This window comes from Abramis brama (assembly GCF_963993115.1).
Source record: "Abramis brama genome assembly, chromosome: 19".
Classification (NCBI taxonomy): domain Eukaryota; kingdom Metazoa; phylum Chordata; class Actinopteri; order Cypriniformes; family Leuciscidae; genus Abramis; species Abramis brama.
In genome coordinates this window covers 5848251-5873227 of record NC_139981.1, presented here as the reverse complement: position 1 = coordinate 5873227, position 24977 = coordinate 5848251, and the positions used below count along the sequence as shown (strand labels likewise).

Genomic DNA, 24977 nt, shown 5'->3' with positions numbered 1-24977 from the left:
AATGTAGGTCTGCACAGTTTGGTGAAAAAAAAGAATTATGTTGAGATTATGTTGACAGATTTCGAATGCGGTACAAATACTTAAACATCACATACTGCTATACTGCTTGTATATCAAAGCTAAAAGAATCAAAGGCATAAAATCATTTCAAACTGCAGCTTTCATGTTCAACAGGGTGTGAAACACTACGAGCTAGCAAATGATGCCTTTTATCTTCAAATTAAGTTATTTAGCTCATGCTCTGCTGCCAGCAAAAGAGTTACTCTTAAGGGTGTTCACCTGGGTACGAAATTAACTTTTTGCCCTCCAGCTATAGTGAGGATATATATATATATATATATATATATATATATATATATATATATATATATATATAATGTAACACCAGCATGGGGTAAAAGGCACACATTATTGATACAAATACTTAAGCTAAAATAAAATGTTTTTTAATAATGTCTAAGTTGATACTTGTTCATAACAATCAGTTGACAACCAAATTAATATATGATATTTACCATCTGAATCTAACCATGTCATGTCAACAAATTTAAAAGTCAGCCATATTTATTATTAACTACTGTGCCTTTTGCCCCAACAGCAGTGGCGCATTTTACCCCAAATACCATACTTTTACGTATTCTTCCGTTATTGAAAAACTGTTGTTTCAATTACCTTGAACAAAAATGAAAATCATTAAGAAGACCTTTGTCTCAAAATATTTTCAATAACTTTTCGCTGCTACTCGCGATCGCGTCGAGGATCAGCCAAATTTCCACGTGCATCTTGAAAAGCAGATGTTTTGGAAAGTGCTGTGGCAAGTTTTTGTGCAATTTAGTGGTTTAGAGGAAAATCAAATCAAATGTGGATTATCCCCGCGACGCATTTAGCCCCGTTGTACCCTATATATTAAGTGTGTGTGTTTATGTGTGTATGTGTATATATGTAGGAGTGTATGTATGTATAATAAATAACATTTTTGCAAACTTTGGCCACGTTCACACTGCAGCAGAATATGGTTGTCAGTCCTGTACTTCAGTACTTGCTGTTAACGTTCACACACGGTACAGTTATTTAAAGGACTGACAACCGCATTATATAACCAAACTCACACCCGTATATTTTCAAGACTCATAACCGCATTCTCAGAAAAACCCACGCTGTGTGAACAGAACCTGACTGGATAACTAGTTGTGTGTCACATGACACATCTCTTGTCGTTTTTAAAAGTGATAAGACTTTTCAGTTTTATGGATGTCGCCATCTTTGATATTACTTTGGTCTCTGTCACTATGGTTATTGGTAAGAGAATAAGGGCTTGACTCCAGTTGCACGTTCATACAGACAGTATCCGAGACGCTACTGTAAGTTGCTTTTTGAACCAGAGATTTCGAGACTCACTTCTGTAAATAAATGCGGTTGTCAGTCCCCAAAACTGTCAAAAGAAAAGAAAACTCGTCTCAGGATAGAGAATGCATTTGTTGTAGCTGCATATATAAGATTCTGGGCTTCATATTTACATACTGAGATGTTATACTGACCTAAAATTAAATGTCTAACCCCTGAAAACTGATGCAAACTGAACAACCACTGAATTTTCAGAAAGCATTTGGATTTTTATTTGGACACTTTAAAGTCCATTTCTGTAGCCACCAATATGCAAACTGTGAGATTTCTTTCTTCACTGAGACTCATGCAGCTTGTTACAGTTTATCAGGAACCAGACAATGATGGTATTTGCATATCACATGTTTACATCAGGTGCAATGAACTTGTAATGAGGTTCACCTGGAGACATCGCAACTCTCAACATGAACATTATTTATTTAGAGAGATGGATTTCACCTCACAGATGTCGATTACCAGCTGTGCTTTGTTTCTACTAATGTCATAGAATTTAAAATATGTTTTAATCATGAAGGCTTTAATGTACAATACCAGTGCACAAAAGTGCAGTGTGTTATTTCTGAAACACTAGAAGCACCAAACAGTTGCGACTGTTTTTCATGATGCAACTCTGAATGCATTGGTGATTGTGCTCTTACTGTGTGTTTGTGTGTTGCAGGTTGGAGATGTCGTGGTGTGAAGGTTCTGGAGGCAAGATGACTTTGGTTAAATTGCTCCTCTCCTTATTGCTGCTACACACATTTTCTGAAGGTAAGGATGACACTCACACACAGAAACTTGTTTTTATATCTTTAAATAGATTTTCATGGGCGTAATGGTTTTTGTACTTTACAAACTGTATAATCTATCCCCTTACACTACCCCTACCCCTAAACCATTACAGAAAAGTTTCTGCATTTTAACATTTTCAAAAAACATCACTTGGTATGATTTATAAGCTGTTTTACTTGTGGGGCCTGGCCAAATGGCCCCACAATGTTAAAGTTTTCACATTTTACTATTTTTGTTGGGACATTTAGTCCTACAATGTAAGTAAAACAAGAACACACACATGTTGTGTTTTAATGCATTATGGGGACATTCCATAGACACAATGATCTACCCATAAACCATCACAGAAAACATTTACAAAAAACATCAATTAGTATGATTTATAAGCTGTTTTCCTCATGGGGACTAAAAAATGTTCCCTCAAGGATTTCAGATATTGGCATCTTTGTGGGGAATTTTTTTGATATAATGCAATCTCTATTCCTCAAACAGGCCTTTAAAGGGGTATCAGAAAGAGAACTGGCTGAAACATTTTACTCTATTTGTCCTCACTCCGATGATCTATAACTTAAACTGGTCCTCACAAAGATAACTTTACAAGTATGAAAAATACTGTTTTTACTGTATTTCTAATCAAATTTCTGTTCTAGCATTCTGCCTGCGCAGTTTTTTAAAGTTTTTGTCAGATGTCTTGGAACATAATCATTGCATTTAAGACGCTGTGTAAAAAAACCTGGATCTTGGGATTCTTGCGTTCATTTCTGTTCCATACCGTTTCACTCCATCTTGCTGTCTTTGAACTCTGGAAGACATCCATGTCCTGCTAAATTGTTAATCTAGCATTGATGCATTCATTTTTAATCACTTTTTCATTAGTAATTATACTAAATGAATGTGTTAAATTGACATTCCTTATTAAAACTGAATGTAAAAATATCTGAGGAAGCATTAAATCAGTGTGAGACGAAGAATAGGACCTGTTTATATAAACCTGAGGTGGTGAATATTAATGAGGTAACAACACCAGCAGTGACTAATTAATATTCATGAGCCCAGTGGCATCACACCCCGCCCATCTTCAGTCCCCCACTAACTTGTTGCTCACGGGTCAAATGTGTCTCTCAGACTTTCAGATTAAAGCTGTGATTGTGCTGACAACGGTCCCTCTTCTGTGTCACTCTCATCTGTTTCTCTCATTTTTCAGCCTGCACTCATTACCTTCCTGTTGTCCTTCTATCAGCCCACATGTCCTGTCTTTTCTCAGACATCTCACTCCATCACTGTTCTCTCACAGCTGTCTATCATTCCTCACTGTTCGTGTGTGTGTGTTGGGCACCGGCGTTCTGCAGCGGCCCGTTTAACAAGACCGTGTCTCTGCCACTTAACATCAGTCCAGAGGAGTTTATAATTCACTGCCCTCTTCTTCCTCTTCCTGTCTGTGTCCTTTCCTATTGCTGAACCTCTCTCAATCACTTACACACTCCATCTTTCTTCATTAATCTGCCTCACTCCTCTCTGTCTCTCATAGGCCCTGTGGGAGCTGTTCTCTCATGGTTATTAGCTCTCTGTGATTGGTTCAAGGGTTTTGAGGGTTAAATGAAATGGAGGTAAATTAGGGAGGGAGTTTGAGCCCTGAACCCCAGAACAACTCAGGACTGAATGTTAAACACTCCTCGCCAAAGAGAGAGAGAGAGAGAGAGTTTAAAAGAATAGTTAGCAAAAAAGAAAATTCTGTCATTATCAAAACTTTTTCACAGTGACCGTGACAGTCAAGCTTCCATAAGGACAAAAAACATCATAAAAGTATCATAAAAAGAAATTCATACTTGTGCGCTATATTCTACGGAGCCCCCCTAGTACCACTTTGTCAAAAAAATTAATTATAACTATCTCGTGGCCTCAAGATACTATCTCGTGGCCTCAAGATATATATAGTATCTTGAGGCCACGAGTTACTATCTTGAGGCCACGAGTTACTATCTTGAGGCCACGATATACTATCTTGAGGCCACGAGTTACTATCTTGTGGCCACGAGATACTATCTTGAGGCCACGAGTTACTATCTTGAGGCCACGAGTTAGTATCTTGAGGCCACGAGTTACTATCTTGAGGCCACGAGTTACTATCTTGAGGCCACGAGTTACTATCTTGAGGCCACGAGTTAGTATCTTGAGGCCACGAGTTACTATCTTGAGGCCACGAGTGAGTATCTTGAGGCCACGAGATAGTTATAATTAATTTTTTTGACAAAGTGGGACTAGACAACAAAGAAACCAAAATACCAAACCAGACCAAGGGCTCCGTAATATTCCAAGTCTTCTGAAGTCTTCACAAAAAATGTGTGACTGAAATTTGACATTATTTGCTTTATTCACCTTTTCCAACAGACTCTTGGCACTTCATAACTATTTTACGTTTTGTTAATGCATGATTTCCAGTGAATAACAACCTACATTTGAATTACTGTATGGCTTCAGAAGACTTTTAATTAGTGCTGTCAATCAATTAATCATACATTTTCTGTAATTAATTGCACCTAACATTACAATTTTTAATATATTTTTATATTGTAATACATAATTTCACACTGAAACTAGTGTAGAAACAACATAAAGATAGTATATTTTAAATATTTTGTTTGATGGCATCTTTTTACTAAGTACTATGAATGAAGGCCAGTATCACCGATACCAATACTGCTACTGATGTCTCTATTTAACGCCCCACCCCACCCCACCCACCCCCCACACACACACCCTCAATTTCTGGGGATGAAATTAGTAATTATAGCCATTTAACATCACAGTATAATTGAAAATCATAATCTTTAACATTTAATAGGCTTTAAAAAGTAACAATTTTAATAATTTAAAACAATTTTAATTTCACATAAACCCTTTATAATAAATGTCATTATTATAAAGTGCCTTTGTATTCAGTTGTTTGCATTATTATGTTGTATTCAGTGTAGCAATATATATATTTTTCTGTGACTGTGAAAATCCTTTTATGTTCTGCTAAATAACTCTTTTTGTGTTCCTTGGAAAAAAAGGGTAAATTAAAGAGGAGTAAAAGATTTTCTTTTAATTTTTTTGGTGATCTCTCACTTAAAGGAGAAGTTCACTTTTAAAATGAAAATTCTGTCATCATATAATCACCCTCATGTTGTTTCAAACCTGTATGAATTTCTTTCTTCTGCTGAACAGAAAGGAAGATATTTAGAAGAATGTCAGTAACCAGACAGTTTTTGGGTCCCATTGACTTCCATAGTATATATTTTTCCTACTATGGAAGTCAATGGGACCCAAAAACTGCCTGGTTACTGATATTCTTCTAAATATCTTCCTTTCTGTTCAGCAGAAGAAAGAAATTCATACAGGTTTGAAACAACATGAGGGTGATTATATGATGACAGAATTTTCATTTTAAAAGTGAACTACTCCTTTAAAGGTAAAGTGGAAGAGAGGTGCGCTGTCTTCATAAAAAATTATGATGTCTGTGAAGAGATCTGATTTGACGTGAGTTTCTGTCTGAACTGTTCACTCAAAAGACTCTCAATCAATGTCACAATGGTAAAACATCAGCGACAAAGTTTGTTTCACACATCCGGTGTCTGCAGCAGTGTAAGCAGCATAACCACATCTGGAGGAATTTGTGGAGGGCTTATAGTTTTTGCTTGATAATGGCCGTAATTATAACATTTTCTAGAGCAGGCAATTGTGAACTATTACAAAACCCCAAAGTAAAGTTAAACTGCTTCATTAAAGCCTAATTTAAAGAATATGTTGATAAATTGGTTTAAAGGCGAATTATGTACGATTTTTAAAAAATACATTCTCTTAACCAAGTTTACTGTTCATTGACTTCTATTAGTAAGGCGTTCATTGGTTTATCTCCCCGAAAAGTTAAAAAATTGAGCCTCCAAGGCACTATCTAAACATTGAGAGCGAAGATCTGTCAATCTCTATCCAGTTGATAAGATGTAACAGATGTAGTTTAAGTCTCAGGTGTCCCCTGACTCGGGCATGTATCTTTAATTGCAAATGAGCTGTTGCAAATGAGCTGCTAATGAGCTGCTTTCCAGAAGAGGGCGGAGCCTGTGCAGCTCGTGCCTCTGACTGGATAGTCTGCCAAAAACATCACATCTGTTTGGTTTTGATTATTATCTCTATCGCTGCCACACTCTACGTCATCATGAAAGTTTTTTATTTGCATGCATTTTAAAGCCATATCAGTTTAAAATTCTGTCATATGGTTTTCTGAGCGCACACATCCGAAGCACGCGCACAGAAAGCCGGATGTCAGACGGCACGTCCCACCAGTATTAAATTATTTCTCTTTCATGTCTTATTGTACTTACACTCTCAAATACACACAAGGTTATGTCAAAAACAAAGTTCACAAACACAGTCCAAAAAACAAAAGAAATTTTGCACACAGCCATAGACACTGAAATAAATACGTTAAATCGTTAAATCACATTAAATTCAGTATTCATTACAGTTTAATTTCAGTGCATGGGGCTCAAGGAAAATTTCATTAAGCAACAATAATGATATAACTATTAATTTTATCATTACAGTATAACGATCTGGAGCTGAAACCAGGACAGATGTGGCAGGTTTGCTTATGGCATGAACTCTCATTAAATCTCTGATTCACTTTGTCACACACCTAAAACTCGTTTTAAATCTGCTGCCATTCTGTAATGGTCCACTAATTAACACAGGCTGATGTGTTACTCTAGATTGATTCTAGTTAGTGTGTATTGGCAGATGCACAGTCGATGGCTCTCGTTTCTTGCTCGGCATCTCTCCATCTCTCTCTTTGGATTTGTTCTTGCCACGTTCAAAGTGGAGTCAAAGAGTGATTCACCCTATCAGACACCAGCACTTCAAACACACACGCACAAGCCCTTTCTAGTGTGTGTTGTCTCTGTGGCCCACTACCCATGCATGCGATCAAAGCTCTCCTGATCTTCCTGACAAAACAGCTTGTCTCCTGCTACCCCTGGAAAGAGAGAACACACACACAAAACATGTCTCGCACATAAAACAACGATATCATATATTTACTTTTCAGGTTGGTTACATACAGTACAGTACAGTACTAACCCACTCTTGAACCCTATACACTGGCTAATGGCCCTTGTAGAAACTTTAATTTTACACTCTTAGGAGTAAAGGTTCTTTATTGGTATCTACAGGTCCATGAAGAACCTTTAACATGTATGGAGATTTTTCATTGTACAAAAGGTTCTTTATAGTGGAAAAATGTTCTTTTGATTATTTAAATGTTCTTCACACTAAAAAAAAGAGGTTCTTTTAAGAACTCTGGTCACTGAAAGGTTCTTTTGGGGAACCCAATACAATTCAATGAGATGTTGTGAAAACCCTTTTTAAGTGTGCTGTAGAAGTGGCTGATTTTCACTGTCAAGTCACACATACACATGCACACACACACACACACTTGGCCCTTATATTGATTGGAGAAGGCTCCACATTGAGAGTATTCATTTGATGCACATCAATGTCATTTTCTGTTTGCCATCTAATGTAACTGTATGTGTTTTCTGTTATTAAGACCCATGTCTCTGTCTCTCTGTCCTCCAGCCTCTAATCAGCCACCTCGTTTCCAGAATTACTTCTTCCAGTCGTACCTGCTCATCTATGAGAACACACCAGTGGGTGAGTGTCTCTCGCAATCACACACATAGACAGAGTGTACTCTGTCTGTACACACACTGATGGATCTTTCTACACACTGTCTGAACTTCTTTTTCAGTTTTCTTGATTTCAGTCCATAAATGCTGGATGGACCATGTTTGGCTTGAGTTTCACTTTGTTCAGTTGCTTTCGTGTGTAAGCTAAGCAAAAGACCCATAGTGTGCGTTATGATTTCAGTGTTGGAGTATATAGTATGAAAAAGTTATTTTTGCTAGGAATTCAACAATTTTTTTTTTTTTTTTTTTGCATGAAATAACCATGTGGTAATTGCTTCTTTTTTTATTTATTTAGATAATCCAGTGAATTAAATATTTTTTAAAGGTACCTTATCTCAAATTCTGCTTGGATGAAAATGATAAAATCATGATATACTGTGCATATACACCTGTGACTGAAATAAGTAAATTATTTGCTTAGTCATCCAACAACCAACTAGTCGACTACTTTATCTCAAATATTTTTCTTTTTAAATATATATACATATATATTTTGCTGTAATGTTACACAGTTTGCATGGCAAAACCCTCACTAGCACTACGGCAATAAACATTTATACGTTAACACGTACATACACTTTTTTGGCAAACATTTTCATTTTACAAAGGGCGTTAATCCCTCCTCACAGTCTTTACTTCCCATCTCTCCTCTTATTATCCTCTTCATCCCTTATTCATAGTTTTCCTGTCTTTAATGCCTCTTTCACCTCTCCCAGTTTTTAGGTCAAAGAGCATGCATGTTTATTCAACTTTGTGACCTCTTGTTATCATAAGCTGCTTTTGTGGTCTTATCTGACCCCCAGTCTGCGGTTTGCCTCACTGTTCCTTATTTGCTTCAGTTTTTAAACTCTCTGTTGTTATGGACTGAATAATAAACATTTATGTATAATTCAAGCATATTTGCTAAAGGAAAGCACTTGGGCTGTTCAATCCTAGATAAATGGCTTCTCTCCTTAAAAAAACTCATGTGAAAACAAATACATTGTCTTTGTTTTTGCTTGTTTTGACTTGCACTTTTTTGTGCATTTGGTAGATTATAAAAGAAATATAGCATTGAATGTTAGTTCAAAAAGTTGCATTTTATGTTATTTTATTCTTTCTAGAATTGATTTCAGCAGAGTTTGTTGTTAGCATGTTGCTAAGCTAACTGTTTAAAACTCGAATACGAATGAAATATGTAGCACTGACAAATATCGAGTTAAAAAGTATTTTTTTTTAATAGATTGAATGGCAGTTTTCTCTCAGTTTTTCCCTCCATTTGGCATAAAATGGTCATCTAGTTTGAAATGTTTTTCAGATTTTCCATTGCAACGTTTTCTCCATATTTACAAATCTTTACAGCCTTTAGCCGTTGCCAACAACGCTCTGGATCCTTCACTGTAAACTGAAAGTAACTCATTCCCGCTAAACGTTTACTCTTTAAATTCTTGCACCCGGGAACAATACAAGTCGACCCCATTATGCTAAGAAGTATTTCCTACTAAAGCAAGGCAGTATTTGACTCTGGTAAGCATATCCATAGTAGACTGGTGGGAGTAGCCTTGGAACGCAACATGCCCAGTGCATTATGGGTATTGAAGTTTTCCTACCTACATCCTTTTTTCTCGGTTTCTCTAGTCAGGTAGCAACAATTTACAAAATATTCACCTTTCTACTGCATAGGCAGCCAAGCTTTATTGAAAGCCAATTTTGGCAGCAGTGAAGTACCCCTTTAATTATAATTATTATTTTTGGTGTCACTTGGAGAAAAAAAAATCACCATAAGAAAACATTTACTTACTGTAAGCTTTAAATATTTCCCTCAAAGCCACAGAAAGAACAGGACAGTGTCAGCTAACCACTGCCAGCTTTGATATTTCAGTATAGATAGACAGAGAAGAAAGTACATGATTGCAGCAAAATTAGGAATAAACTTTTGTGTGTTGTATAGTTGGTTTAGATTTAACTGTGTTTGGTCTCAAGCAGTGCTTTACTCTAACAGTCTCCGTCTTTAAGTTTCTGTCTGTGCCTGTATGTATTTCAGCATTTTTAAGGACCCCGATGATTGACAGGGCAATTTGAGAGTGTCAGGGTTTTCATCACCTTGCCGCGTGTTGTCGTGAGTTGGTTTTAAAATAGATCTATCGGGCCTCTACGCTGATAGCAGGCTCTCTGAACCGCAAATACACTTACACCACACTTATCCATAAAATCTCTGAATTCTGCCATCCAGCCCATTTTACCTGATCCGTCTGTGTGCGGTGTGTGTGTATGTTTAGATGTGTGTTTCATAAAAGCTCACAATTGTGCTTCTAATATATTACAATTTATTGTTTCTTAAACTATGGGCACTTTAGGCAGTGTGGACTTCCAGAAAATATAATCTTTTAAAACGTACTTTCACACTCTCACTAGTTTATTTAATTTGTCTACTAACAATGTCCAAAAGTGTAGAAACTTACACTACCGTTAAAATGTCTGGGGTCAGTATGATTTTTAAAATACTTTTATTCAAGATCGCATTCAGTGTGATCAAAAATGTTCAAATAACTGTTGTTCTTTTAAACTTTCTATTAATCAAAAATCCAGAAAAAATATATATCATGGTTTCTACAAAATTGTTAGGTAGCACAACTTTTTTGATAATAATCAGAAATGTTTCTTGAAAAGTCGCTTTAAAGCGTCAAGTGACACTGGAGTAATGATAATACTGGAGCAATGATGCTGAAAATTCAGCTTTGACTTCACAGGAATAAATTACATTTTGTAAAAATTATATTCAAATAGAAAGCAGTTATAAACTGTAATATTTCACAATATTACTGTTTTTACTTTATTTTTTGATTAAATAAATGCAGCCTTGGAGACTGTAAGAGACTCAAATACATTAAGGAGTCTTACCAATCCCAAACTCTTGAGCTTTTTTTTGGTGGTAGTATGCATATTTTGCATTATAAATTATAATGTAATAAGTTACATTATATAATAGCATTCTGTGATGGAAATGATGGTGGTGGAATACAGTGGTTGATACCTTTGTTGTGCTAAGGCTAGATAGGTATACATACAATTAAATATTATTTTTACACTGCAATTTGACACAATTATACTAATTTGACAATTATAGCTTGATTGGAAATGACCGATACATAAAAATCAAGTGCCCGAAGTTGAAGATCTTCCATTGACTGATAGAATGTTCAGCATTCAAAATGTAACAGACAGCGATGACATCATTGTTATACTTGTATGCTGAATTCCAACTGGATTCTCTCTTACCTCTATGTCATAGTGAATTGTGATTAATCTTTACTTTCTTGTATCTATTTAGATGCAAATACTACATATTTGGATGTTCTACATATTCAAGTTGTTTGGATATGTGGACTCATGGCTAGTTTAAGCTTTATCTTCATGACATATTCATTCATGATATCATTTCCCATGACATCATCAATATATTATTATCTGCATATACTATATTGTCCTCAGTTGATTATAATTTAGTACAAGTTTGAATGTTTTTTTTTATTGCATTGATCCTGTATCCATTGCTCCTTGCCTCCCTCTTTAATTTTCTTATGCTATGCATTCATTTAGAGAGCCAAAATTCCTGTGCCCCACCCTGAAACTGATCAGATGTCATAAGCAACATGAAACTTTGACAATGCACGCAGCATGACCATTTCCTTGACTAACACACAGCAAAGATGCTGATGCTGCCAATGTATGGTGAGCCATTTACAAAAAGTCACAACTAGTTTAATACTTTTTGTATGACCAGTTGACTAGTAAAAAAGTGTCGTCGTGCAGACCCTTATTAGTTGATTTCTGTTTATTGAGATTAATTAGGATGTGGCAAGCTGTTCCCAGACCAGCATCGGTTCAGTCAGGGTTCATTTCCACCCGCAGCAGTGTCAGCGTGCCCTGTGTGTCCTCTGTGCCCTGCCTGACTCTGATTGGTGGTCGGAGCCATCAGCCATGTCTGATTGGATGACTCTGATGGCTTATTCATGGAGAGGGCGGATGATTGGACAGTGCCAATTTGTCAGAGTTATAGTTTATTAGTAGCGCAGATGTCCTCATACTGGAGGACTTCCAAATGACACACACGCACTGGCACACCCCAACACAAACACACACTTACACGAATAAACACATGCAAACCCACACGTTCACACTCATGAGTTGATGGAGACGCAGACTTTTCACTGGGGTGTGTGTATATGCGTAGTATAATGACACGAACAGTATCTGTGTTTATACAGGATCAAGTGAGTTTGTGCATCATATTGCTTGATACATTTTTGTGAGTGCATTGGTGAGCTTGTGCTTATTTATAGGGGACAAATGTAACAGTGGAAACTGTAACGCTCTAAGGGGCCGTTTACACGTCACCGTTTTCAACTAAAAACTGAAAACTTTTAATGCGTTTTGGCCATTCATATAGGCAAGGCGGTTTGGGGGCTTGAAAATGCCAACTTTTGAAAACTGGTGAAAGTACGTTTTTAAAAACGATACCGTTATTGTTCATTTATGAAAACGGTTATGTTGCGTGCTTGTGTATTATGTGTTCAGTCTATTACAAAGTGACATCGCCAACTACTGGCCTTGCTGCAGAATACAGCGTTTTTAATCGTTTTCATGGATCCATGTGAACGGGGACCATTTTGACAATGTCGTCGTCTGTACGCGAAAACTCAAAGGAAAAACTTTTCCGTTTTTAGTTCATTATTGTCGTGTAAACACCCTAAATATACAATAGTGTTCAAAAGTTTGAGGTCGGTCAAATTTTTCTTATTCTCACCATGACTGCATTTATTTGATCAAAAATAAAGTAAGACCGTAATATTGTGAAATATTGGTACAAATTAAAGTAACTGTTTTTTATTAATATATATTTTCAGCATCATTACTCCAGTCTTCATTGTCACATGATCCTTTAGAAATGCTGATTTTCTGCTCAAGAAACATTTCTTATTATCATCAATGTTGAAAACAAAAGTGCTGTTTAATATTTTGGTGCTATATTCTGAATGCATTATTTTTATTTATTTATTTGATTAAATGTTTTCTTACTTCATGATTTCCATTGATGCAAAGTCATCACAAAATGGTAAAGTTATGCTGATCTAAAAATAGGACATTTCCAAATCTACTATGTGTGTTTATTTTTTATTTTTTTATATATATATTTTTGAAAAGAACACCTTGTTATTGGGGTCTGAGAGTTTACTGTCAAAGGACTTTGGTCCTTTTTTATTATTATTAAGTATTCTGCAATGGTCTTTGGGTTTGCATTTTTTCAAGTTTAAGTGTTTTGAGGGTGCTTTAGGCACTTTGCTTCCCCTTGTGCCTGTAAGAATGCTCCTTACCTGTGGTAAATTGCTGTAACGCACAACCTCTTGTGGCGTATTGTTTTATGACTTTCTTAGTGTTAATATTGGTACTGTTGCTGTTGTCACTTGTCTGTGACTTATGAAGTAAACTGTTAGTAAATTTTACCATTACCCTTAGTGTCTAAAGAGTTACTGTTTGTATGTGTCTTAAGCTGGTGTCTCACTGCAGTAGTTTATCAGCCAGCCAATTTATGACTCTCTCCTTCCCTCTAAAATTCCACTGAGACGCCTATGTTTGCGTACTTCCAAATTGGCAAGTGGCTTAATTAGACTAATTAGTCAATTAGCTAACTGTAGCATGTGCATTCATCTGTTTAAATGACAGAATACTTCAGGCCTGTTTGGCTTTGAATAAAGGGCATACTGCAGATAATTATAATGTTAGTTTAACAGCAGTCTGCTGCTACCACTGAGAGTAGTGTGAAGACTTCGTTAAGAGCTCAGAAATGCACCGCTTAGGTGAACCGGAGGTTGAAATATAAACACTCAACACTCAAATATTTTGTCTGGAAATGGGTCTTTGGTCTCAGACATCCCACCGTATCTTTCAACATGGGAAAATGTTGTCCGTTGAAAAGGTGTCCGATTCATCAGTCGCTAAATATCTAGAAGAATGGAAAAGTGCAGTAAAGGGTAAAACTATTTGCACTAAAAACCAGTGTTTTTATGATTCTGTCTGCGTCTCAATCAGCTCCCTAGGTTGTGAATCAGTATATTGACGATGACATGACAACATCCTCATTGTAGAACATCACTACTGGTATTTATGATCAACAGCAGAACTGATATATTTCTGACATTATTTGTAAATGTTATTTAAAGTACTTTATGATAAATATTTTGATTGTTACATACCTGCAACATTGGCAAGTTACAGACGTCATTCCTTCACTCAGCTCCTTAGTGGTTTTGGATTGTTTTTATTGTGCCGCTACAGTGAGCATCGATGCTCCCTGGTTTTCATGGTGCATTGTGGGACTTTTAGGGAGCAAAAGTTTCAGTGACCTGGAAGGATTATGCGATTGAGGCAACCCTTTAAATGGCCGACTCCCTGATCATTGCCCAGACTACTGAACCAGGGAGCTGATTCAGACCCTCGGATAATAATTTAAGATAAAATGATAACAAATGCAGCATAATGAGCTGTGGTGGTACAGCTAAAATAACTGGTAGTGGCTGACATCACAAGCCTTGCACATTCAAGTTACAAATGTCAGTGCCCGCTTTTACGTAGTGTCTACTTCATGGATACTGCAGTTTGGCATAGTATCTTCACCAATACAGAATTTGCAAGAAAATTTTGTCGTTAGTCAAACGAAAGTAGCTCTCTGTATTCAGCTGATTCAAATGGACAGCCTGGTTGTTGTAGATCTGGGGGTTGTATTTCGGTTTGGATCTGAACCTGAAGCTGTCTTGTTCTGGGTTATAGAGAGTCTCTTCTTGACTCCAACTAGAGCTTAGACACTTACAGGTTATTATAGAATAAGATAAATGTGAAGTTTCCGTGTTGTGTCCTGACCTGACCTGACCTCCACTGCTCAGTGGTGTTTAGACACACTTAAAAAGAAATGTTTTACAGAATGGTTTGGTTAGGTTTTTGATTTGAGTTTGCTTTTGATTATAATTTATAGATTTTTCAGTCCAGCATATTGGTTTCTGGGCTCTTTAAAGGACATGTAAATGGTTTTCTAAAGGGCTACACTTGTGGAAATAAATAATGTTCTACAACATTGTAGCATCAGGCTGTAAAACCCATTTTGTTTGTAACTGTAACCTTTATCATTTTTAATAGTAAGGATACTTTGATCGGTTAGATCGGTATGTGTCTAAACTGGATGTGGATATTCAATCCTCAGTGGTCAGATTTCCATGACTTCTGATTGGTGGGATTAGGTTCCTTCTCTGTCCAGCTGAGTCACTGTGATCTAATGCTTTACTAAAGTGTTTGTATATAGTGCTTTTATGCTGTTTTATGTCCATAGAAGTATGCAGGAATGATGGGTAAAGTTTTGTCATGTTTATTTATTATGAGTGAGAGATAAGTGTATTTTTGTTCCCTCCGGCACATTCGCTAGACTAGGCTACTATAACAGAGCCCTTCATTTATACAAACATTAGAAATCACACTGAAAAGAAAGCAGATGCGGCATACATTTGAGTTAAATAAATAACATTCAGATTCAAAACCAAGAAATATAATTTTTCAGATTTGAATAAAAAAAAAAAGTAGCATGTTGTTGTCAGATTCCCTAAACAGATGGCCTCTGATGAATCCTTTAACACAAGTATATAACCACTGCACTTTTTGCAAGAATGTCTGAGATCCCACATGGAGAAATCTCTCAAATCATTTAGTACACATGAAATGTTTCACACACCACACCACATTAACATAAACACCAGCTGAATAGTGAACATCTAAAAATTACACACCTTTCTCCTTGATGTATGTTCTCTGTTTGTGTGTTTGTGGTAATTTAGCAGTGTGATTTCAGAGGAAGTTTAGTGTGTATCTAACTGAAGCGCAGCGTGTGGCAAACCCCTTTAATCTGGTAATCCACTTTATTTTGATCCACTCGTTCACTCAGACTCCGTTTCAACACGGCAATTAAACTTCACATTTTCTCTCTTTCACGCACGTGCTCCCTTATGCTGAGATGAAATTAATCATATGCATTTGTATTAATGCACATATGCATGTGTCCGTATGGGCCACATTTTGCATGTTAAAATCTTCTTTTTAATGAGCTTCTTGACCTTTCTAATTGAATAATATAGGATCAGGAAGTGACCGCAGGGTGAATATTATCAAAGTTTTCATCATACTGATAATGTCTTTCTGTCTTTCTTTCTTTCTTTCTTTCTTTCTTTCTTTCTTTCTTTCTTTCTTTCTTTCTTTCTTTCTTTCTTCTTTCTTTCTTTCCGCAGCACAACTGTTTTCAACATTGATAATTAAGAAATGTCTCTCGAGCAGCAAATCATCATATTAGAATGATTTCTGAAGGATCATGTGACACTGAAGACTGTAATGAGTAATGATGCTGAAAATTCAACTTTGATCACAGGAATAAATAACCATTTTCTATTTTAATATCTTTTAAATTGTAATTTTAAATTGTAATAATATTTCACAATATTACTATTTTTATTTACTATACTATACTATACTATTTTTTATTTAAATCTTCCAGACCTCAATCTTTTGAACAGTAGTATGTACTGAATAGATGTTTTATTATATTGCAATTTGCCAAGTTCCAAAAAAAGACAAAAAGCACCATAAAAATAGTCCATATGACCAATTCAGTTTATTTCAAGTCCCCTGAAGCCAGACAATATATTTGTGCCACAAACAGGCTCACAAAAATGGCTCTCACAAGTCAGAAGAACAAGTTTTATGAACTATTTTTTTTTATTTTTATATATATATATTTTTTTTTTTTTTTTTTTTTTACTTGACAATATAAATCACCATCCACTTTCCTTTTACTCTTTATGGAAGATGAAATTTTTTGTTTTTGTGTGAACATTTATGGTATTAGCCTCTGGATTTATCTGGTTTTTAAACTTTATTTGCACTCAAGAATCAATTCACTGAATTAAGATTGATAATTTAGAAGGTCTGTAGAGAAATGAATGGAAGTTCTGGCTAATATACAATACAATTTTCAAAGCTTGATGTAATTTTGTTCTCAAAGAGTGAATTTAAAAAAAGAAAATTCATACCTGTTGGAGACGCAATCACTCTAAAGCTTTGAGTTGATTTCCTCAGGAATAGCTCTCCTTTGAGCAGTCCTGCTCTCTCAAATGTAAATGACTCTGTGATTGACAGCTAAATGAGTGGCCTTGTTAAACAGTTTATTTCTTAGAGCTTAGAGCAATTATTTCAGTGGTTATGGCCTCAGGTTCTGTTTGGCATTGTGTGTTCTCATCTCATTTAAAAGCTAGTTTAAACAGTGCCGTGTGTTTTGTAGCCTTAGCTTAGAGGAACTGTTGATTATGAAGGAAGTGATTTATTTGACTGCTGAATGATATGCTGGCTCAAGACACACTGATGGCTTGAAGGGCCTTAATGGAATAGTTTACCCCAAAATTATATTTTTGTTATTTTGCACCTTATATCCAAACCTTTTAATCCAAAATTGAATTCCTTTCGTGGACATATTTTTTATTTTATTTTGGCTGATAACTGAAAAATTGCCAGTATTAAAATTGTATACTAATTTTGTCTAAATTAATAAAAAGCAAAACACTGAAATAAGTTGTTTTAAAGTGAATTTATGCATCAAAATGTTGGCAATGGTTATTCATTTTGAGATTTGCAAAAGATTACATCTGTACATCTGATTACATGATTGCTATCTGTAGCTTGGCTGGATGTTGGTAATTACTTTACTGAAGGTGGCTGGTTCAACTCTGGCTGTAAGAAGGCTGGTTTTCAATCAATCAATAAAGATAGCCCTAAAGAAAAAGGAGTGCTGTAGCCTGGTGGCTAAAGATCTGGGCTTGTAAGTTTGAACCCTGCAAGAAGCGACCCTTGAGCGATCACTGTTGTGTACTTGAACCACACGCATAACCTCAGGTTGCTCTACTTCCAGTAACTCAAAATGGTGATTTTTACACTCCCTCCCTTTCACTCTCGTTCCAGGAGATAATCCTATACGCATGAATGGTGTCTGTAAACACACCATCCATCAGACCTGTGCTGTTTAGTGTGTATTACTGTACGTGTGGGTGTGCAGAACACATGGTGTTCTCTGAGCTCTGGACAATCACGCTGTGTTTTAAGTGCTGTACTGACCACACACCATTACCATATGCCTTGAGCAAGGGCTGAATTAAACGAAAACACTGTGTACATTGAACTAATTATAAGAATAGTGTTATTAGCTGCAATTGCAATAGTGTTGTTTTCACTTATTAACTTCAACTGAATAGGGCAATAACAATGAAAACTAATTGTAATATGATAGCACAGGGTGTAAGTGGGATATTATGACCTGGATCAGTTTTTATCTCATCCTCCCCCAAAATTTCACAGTGTTTTTGCTAGAAGAGAATTGGCTTGAATCGAGCAGGGTATAAAAGGTTATAAACAAAGAAAAACACAGATCACAATTATAAAAACAGAGCAATTCCAAGAGGGTTCTTGCACCATCGGGCACTAAATATAAATAGATCTAAAACCTCTATTGATTATAAATAAATAAATACATTTCAGTTGTGAGTTTATCTCACAATTCTGACTTTATAATTCACAATTGCGAGTTTATATCTCACAAAAAAATCATAATTGCGAGAAAAAGTCAGAATTGTGAGTTTATATATTGCAGTTCTGACTTTATTTCGTCACATTGCAACTTTTGCACATTACATTTCAGAGATATAAATTGCAAGTTTATATCTCGCAATTCTAAGAAAAAAGTCAGTATTACGAGATGTAAATTTGCGAGAAATAAAGTCAAATTGTAAGAGAAAAAGGTGCGGAAGCAAGCTTCCATCACCGTCATCTCTCCTGCTCTGTAAATATTGACATCAGTGATTTGAAAACCCATTTAGTTCATCCATTATAGTGTACATTAGTTGCTCAGAATAAGTGTTAAAAACGAACCAAGTAAATGTAGGTAACTACCTGAGGGTGTACACTGGGTGTCCTTCAGCACCTCTCTCTCCCTCTTGGTGACCCTATCATTGTCTTATGATTTATAAGGGCTTGCATATTTTGTGATGCTAGTTCTAATGCGTAACTGATTGGGGTCATTTGAAGTGCTCAGACGCTCCTGCAGTAATAAGCTCACTTTACCAAACACTGCATTGCCAAACCCTGATGTGATTTTAAATCAGATTACATCAGAAACATGCTGATGCTTCATTAAACTGGTGTAGGAAAAAGTATTTTACCATTCAAAAAATTCAGCTTTATGTATGTATTAATATTCACACAGAAAATCATGAAATGTGAAAGTGTGTGTGTGTGTGTCTCTTCAGACAGTTTTGCTGTAGTGTATCTGTCTGTGTCCAGGTTGACGTTTATATGATCTCACTGACTGGCCTTTACTCAGGCTGCAGGTGTGTAAGGTTACATTTCTGGAGAAACAGAAGACAGAAGCCATTTGAGACTGTATCTCAATGCTCTGTTACATAACACACACAGGCATCACGAAGCCTGATGGGGATCGTAAGGATCCGTAAGTGTGTTTGAGCGTTACATTTGTGTTGAGACCAGAGAGAGCACAGCTACCATAATGTTTTATGTGCTTTAGTACTGTAACTTATGTACTGTAAACCAACAAAAAGTAGACTTAGATCACAACGGGCCAGTTTTGTTATTATATTAGATCTTCACTGCTTCATATATGGAATCAGCAGCTTGCTGAGGAGATGTGTGCTATAAAGTTTCTAAGTAAACAAAATGTATGGTGGTAAGAATTTTTTTGAAAGAAGTCTCTTATGCTCACTAAGGCTGGATATTTGATCAAGTAAATACAGTAAAACCGATAATATTGTGAAATATTAATACAATTTAAAATTGTTTTCTATTTTATATATTTTAAAAATGGAATATTTTCATGTGATGCAAAGCTGAATTTTCAGCATCATTACTCCAGTCTTCAGTGTCACATGATCCTTCAGAAATCATTCTAATATGCTGATTTGTTGCTCGAGAAACATTGAAAGCAATTGTGCGACTTAATATTTTTGTGGAAATTGTGATACTTTTCGCCCTGATTCTTTGATGAATAGAAAGTTCCAAAGAACAGCATTTTTTTTTAAATATATATATATATTTGTTAAATATAATCACTTTCGATAAATTTAACGTGTCCTTGATGAATAAAAGTATTATTAATAATAATAATAATAATAAAAGATTATATATACACTACCGTTCAAAGGTTTGGGGTCTGTAAGATTCGGGTTTTTTTTAAAAGAAATGAATACTTTAATTTAGATTTTTTAATACTTATATTTCATTACACATTGAACTCTATATAGATATAGATCTATTGATCCAAGAGTCTGAGGTATTTTGAGAAAAACCTAACATATTAAACATAAACCTAAACATATTATTTTGTTGCATTGGTTTGTTTAAACCTTTACTCGTTTAAGCCTTTTGTTTATAGTTAATTTATTCATTTTAATTTGTTTCATTCATTTGTCAGAGATAAAGGATTGTATGTCTGAAAGTAAAGCATGACTCATTCAATTTCTGGATCATTCAATTTCTGGAATGTGTGTATGGATGTACTGGTCTGTGTGTGTGTGTGTGTGAATAATGTATGTTGTGCACACTTGTTCTGTGTGTGTGTGTGTGTGTGTGTGGTTGAGATCATTTTGCGGCAGCTGCTTATCAGGGGCAGGTGTGTGTCGGCTGATACCTGCTGGAGCCGCTGAGAGCAGCCTACCTGGAAATTGATGTCTCACATCAGTGACCCGCTCTCTGCCCAGCCGACGACAACAACACCCGCACGGGCTTTACCTGCATGTGCGCGCGCCGCTTTGTGCCTGTCGTGTCCTTTTCTGTGCATATTTGCATCCATCTGATAATGAGAGGGTTAAAGTGTGTGAGAATATAGGAGAGCGGTGTCAGAAAGGGTTGTGTGTGTGTGTGTGCTGAAAGGTTATCATGTCCTTCACCGCTCCGATGACATTTGGAGCGGCGTTGTCTGCTGGGATTAATCCACCGGCCCCGTGTCTCCACTGAGAGTCACCTCCTCAACCGCACGGCCCAAATCTCCTGCCGTTCTCTTGTTTTTTTCCCGTTGTTTTCCTACTGTTTATCTTCGCTTCATTCTCTCAGTCCACTCCTCTCTCACTCCTGCTCTATTGATTCTTATTGTCATTCAGGTTAAGCTTGCGAAGACCAAGCAATTATGTCTTCAATCTGACAGTATCTAGCTGTGCAGCGCTTCTCCGCGTTTAATTTGGGCCTGGGTAGGGGTTGTGTTGGTGTGTCGCGGAGGTGCGGGAGTGTTTGCTGGATGGTTGGGAGGGATGTGTGTATAATTGAGGCTCTCCTCCTTATCTCTCGCAGGAGAGAGTGTTTGACATTTAAAAGGCTTCTTTTTCTCTTTCTGTTGGCCGTACTCGAGGTGACTGCAGGGGCAACCTCACAATTCTAAATTATAGCTGGACATCTACCAAGTTGCTTGACACCTTGACATTGCGCACAGTTCTAACCCTTCTCTAGCAACTGTCTTGAGTTTTTATTAATTTTTTTTAATTTAATTTAATTAAATTTATTGTTTTGTTTTTTATATTTTATTTTCCTTTTAATTTAATAAAAATATGCTTTTAACATTAAGCCTAGACAAATACACTACCATTAAAAAGTTTGTGGTCAGTAAGATTTTTTTTCTAGACTTTTTTCTCTTTTATTAAATTGATCAAAAGTGACAGTAAAGACTTGTACATTGTTACAAAAATATTTCAAATAAATGCGTTTTTTTTTTTTTTTTATTAAAAAAAATATTTATAAAAAGCATTAGATTCATGTACAAATGTATTACAGTTTCACACAAAATGCTAAGCAGCACAACTGTTTTCAACATTGATAATAATCAGAAATGTTTCTTGAGCAGCAAATCAGCATATTAGAATGATTTCTGAAGAATCATGTGACACTGAAGACTGGAGTAATGATGCTGAAAATTCAGCTTTGCATCAAAGGAATAAATTGCATTTGAAAATATATTAGAATAGAAAACAGTTAGTTTAAATTGTAATAATATTTCACAATATTAATGTTTTTACTGTATTTTTGAGCAAATAAATGCAGCCTTGGTGAATATAAGAGACTTCATTCAAAAACATTTTAAAATCTTAACAACCACACAGTTTTGAACGGTAGTGTCTAGTGCACACAAATATTGGGTTAAATAATCCACTTTTATTTTCATATTTAATTGTATTATTTGGCATTGAATAGAGATGGGCATGAGTACTCAAGGGTGACAGCAATGGTTGATCATGGCAACACAATAATTGCATGACATTTTCAACCTTTCATTTTTTACTTTTGTGGTTGGTTGGAGTGTCATTTTTGCTGGTACCTTGCAGACCAAAATTGTCCACTGACTTTCAGTCTGGCTCTCAATAGTCAGTTTGAGGAGTGTGTACTGTATATCACAGGTCGTGTTCTTGTGTTTAATGACATCTAGACAGAGAGCAACATTTCTCCCTTTTCAATTTCTATCTTGGATTAATAATGGGATTGTTTTCTCTGTGAATTTTTCCAGAAGAAGTTATATACCTAAAATACCCTTAAAAAATAATACCTTGTAGTATATACCTTGAAAAAGTATATATACCTTCACTGTAAAAAAAAATTACATCCCCAAGTCAAAAATTTCAAGTGACCGATAACATCTAAATTTTTCAATTAGTCTGACGTATTATTTCTCATTGAGCCAATGTTAACAGACTATTGCAACAAGAATTTCACTTGGGCCAATTGAAAAATTTAGATGTTATCGGTCACTTGAAATTTTTGATTTGGGAGGGTTAGAAATTTTTTACAGTGTTGAAATACATAAACATGCTGCCTTCAAGGCATCTTGCTACTGTAGGTTTTGGAATGCAGCCGATGTGTGCATTTTATTGAGTTCATCCTGAAGTTTGTAATTTTATACACTCTTTCTTCCCTGTTTACCTTTGGTCGCTCTCTCTCATTCTTTTCCTCTCCAGATTAACCGAGAAGGTCAATTGCCAATTTTCCTCAGCCATTGTCTTTATCAAAACCAATATTAATTTTGGCTAATTAGGACCTGGAGCTAATGAGCATTACAAATAATTAGTTCATTTATAATCCATAACATCCATGGTTTATTAGGATTTCTGAAAGGAGGGGTTCAAACTCGAGCAGACGCAGTGCAGGCACACACACTCACAGACACTCAGGCTCACATCTGTCTGTCTATGTAGAGGCTGTTGACTCCTGCGACCTGGAGACCCAAGCTGCCCACCCGAATCCTCCATCCTACTTTTCCTGCGACCACTTCTATGACCTCACTGTCAGGAGTGCAGCCACGGGTAACATGAGAGTCAATGGGTCAACAGATAGGTAAAGACTCCAAAACTGAGTGAGCTGCCAGTGTAGGGAACAGTTGAAGACATATTATACACAGTTCAGATGCAAAGTCTGTTGTGAAAGGTAGCAGAATTGTATCTTTCAGAGAGAATTTTGTATGTATTCATATGAGAGTTGTCATTCACTATACTGAATGAAATATATTTTATTTTTTATGTTATTTTATGTTATTTCTATTTTATTTTATTTTATTTATTTATAGTGAGGAAAATAAGTATTTGAACACCCTGCTATTTTGCAAGTTCTCCCACTTAGAAATCATGGAGGGGTCTGAAATTGTCATCGTAGGTGCATGTCCACTGTGAGAGACATAATCTAAAAAAAAAAAATCCAGAAATCACAATGTATGATTTTTTAACTATTTATTTGTATGATACAACTGCAAATAAGTATTTGAACACCTGAGAAAATCAATGTTAATATTTGGTACAGTAGCCTTTGTTTGCAATTACAGAGGTCAAACGTTTCCTGTAGTTTTTCACCAGGTTTGCACACACTGCAGGAGGGATTTTGGCCCACTCCTCCACACAGATCTTCTCTAGATCAGTCAGGTTTCTGGGCTGTCGCTGAGAAACACGGAGTTTGAGCTCCCTCCAAAGATTCTCTATTGGGTTTAGGTCTGGAGACTGGCTAGGCCATGCCAGAACCTTGATATGCTTCTTACAGAGCCACTCCTTGGTTATCCTGGCTGTGTGCTTCGGGTCATTGTTGGAAGACCCAGCCTCGACCCATCTTCAATGCTCTAACTGAGGGAAGGAGGTTGTTCCCCAAAATCTCGCAATACATGGCCCCGGTCATCCTCTCCTTAATACAGTGCAGTCGCCCTGTCCCATGTGCAGAAAAACACCCCCAAAGCATGATGCTACCACCCCCATGCTTCACAGTAGGGATGGTGTTCTTGGGATGGTACTCATCATTCTTCTTCCTCCAAACACGTTTAGTGGAATTATGACCAAAAAGTTCTGTTTTGGTCTCATCTGACCACATGACTTTCTCCCATGACTCCTCTGGATCATCCAAATGGTCATTGGCAAACTTAAGACGGGCCTTGACATGTGCTGGTTTAAGCAGGGGAACCTTCCGTGCCATGCATGATTTCAAACCATGACGTCTTAGTGTATTACCAACAGTAACCTTGGAAACGGTGGTCCCAGCTCTTTTCAGGTCATTGACCAGCTCCTCCCGTGTAGTTCTGGGCTGATTTCTCACCTTTCTTAGGATCATTGAGACCCCACGAGGTGAGATCTTGCATGGAGCCCCAGTCCGAGGGAGATTGACAGTCATGTTTAGCTTCTTCCATTTTCTAATGATTGCTCCAACAGTGGACCTTTTTTCACCAAGCTGCTTGGCAATTTCCCCGTAGCCCTTTCCAGCCTTGTGGAGGTGTACAATTTTGTCTCTAGTGTCTTTGGACAGCTCTTTGGTCTTGGCCATGTTAGTAGTTGGATTCTTACTGATTGTATGGGGTGGACAGGTGTCTTTATGCAGCTAACGACCTCAAACAGGTGCATCTAATTTAGGATAATAAATGGAGTGGAGGTGGACATTTTAAAGGCAGACTAACAGGTCTTTGAGGGTCAGAATTCTAGCTGATAGACAGGTGTTCAA

The 24977-nt window shown here is 36.4% G+C and overlaps 1 protein-coding gene across 1 annotated transcript in view; it reads left to right on the top strand.

Moving 5' to 3' along the window:
* cdh23 (cadherin-related 23) overlaps positions 1-24977 on the top strand; it is a 232804-nt gene that overhangs the window by 14675 nt on the left and 193152 nt on the right. Inside the window, exons 2-3 of the mRNA XM_084093482.1 lie at positions 2063-2154; positions 7789-7863. Coding sequence (XP_083949608.1) covers positions 2070-2154; positions 7789-7863 — 160 coding nt within the window. The 5' untranslated portion in view covers positions 2063-2069. The remainder of the gene's footprint in view (positions 1-2062; positions 2155-7788; positions 7864-24977) is intronic.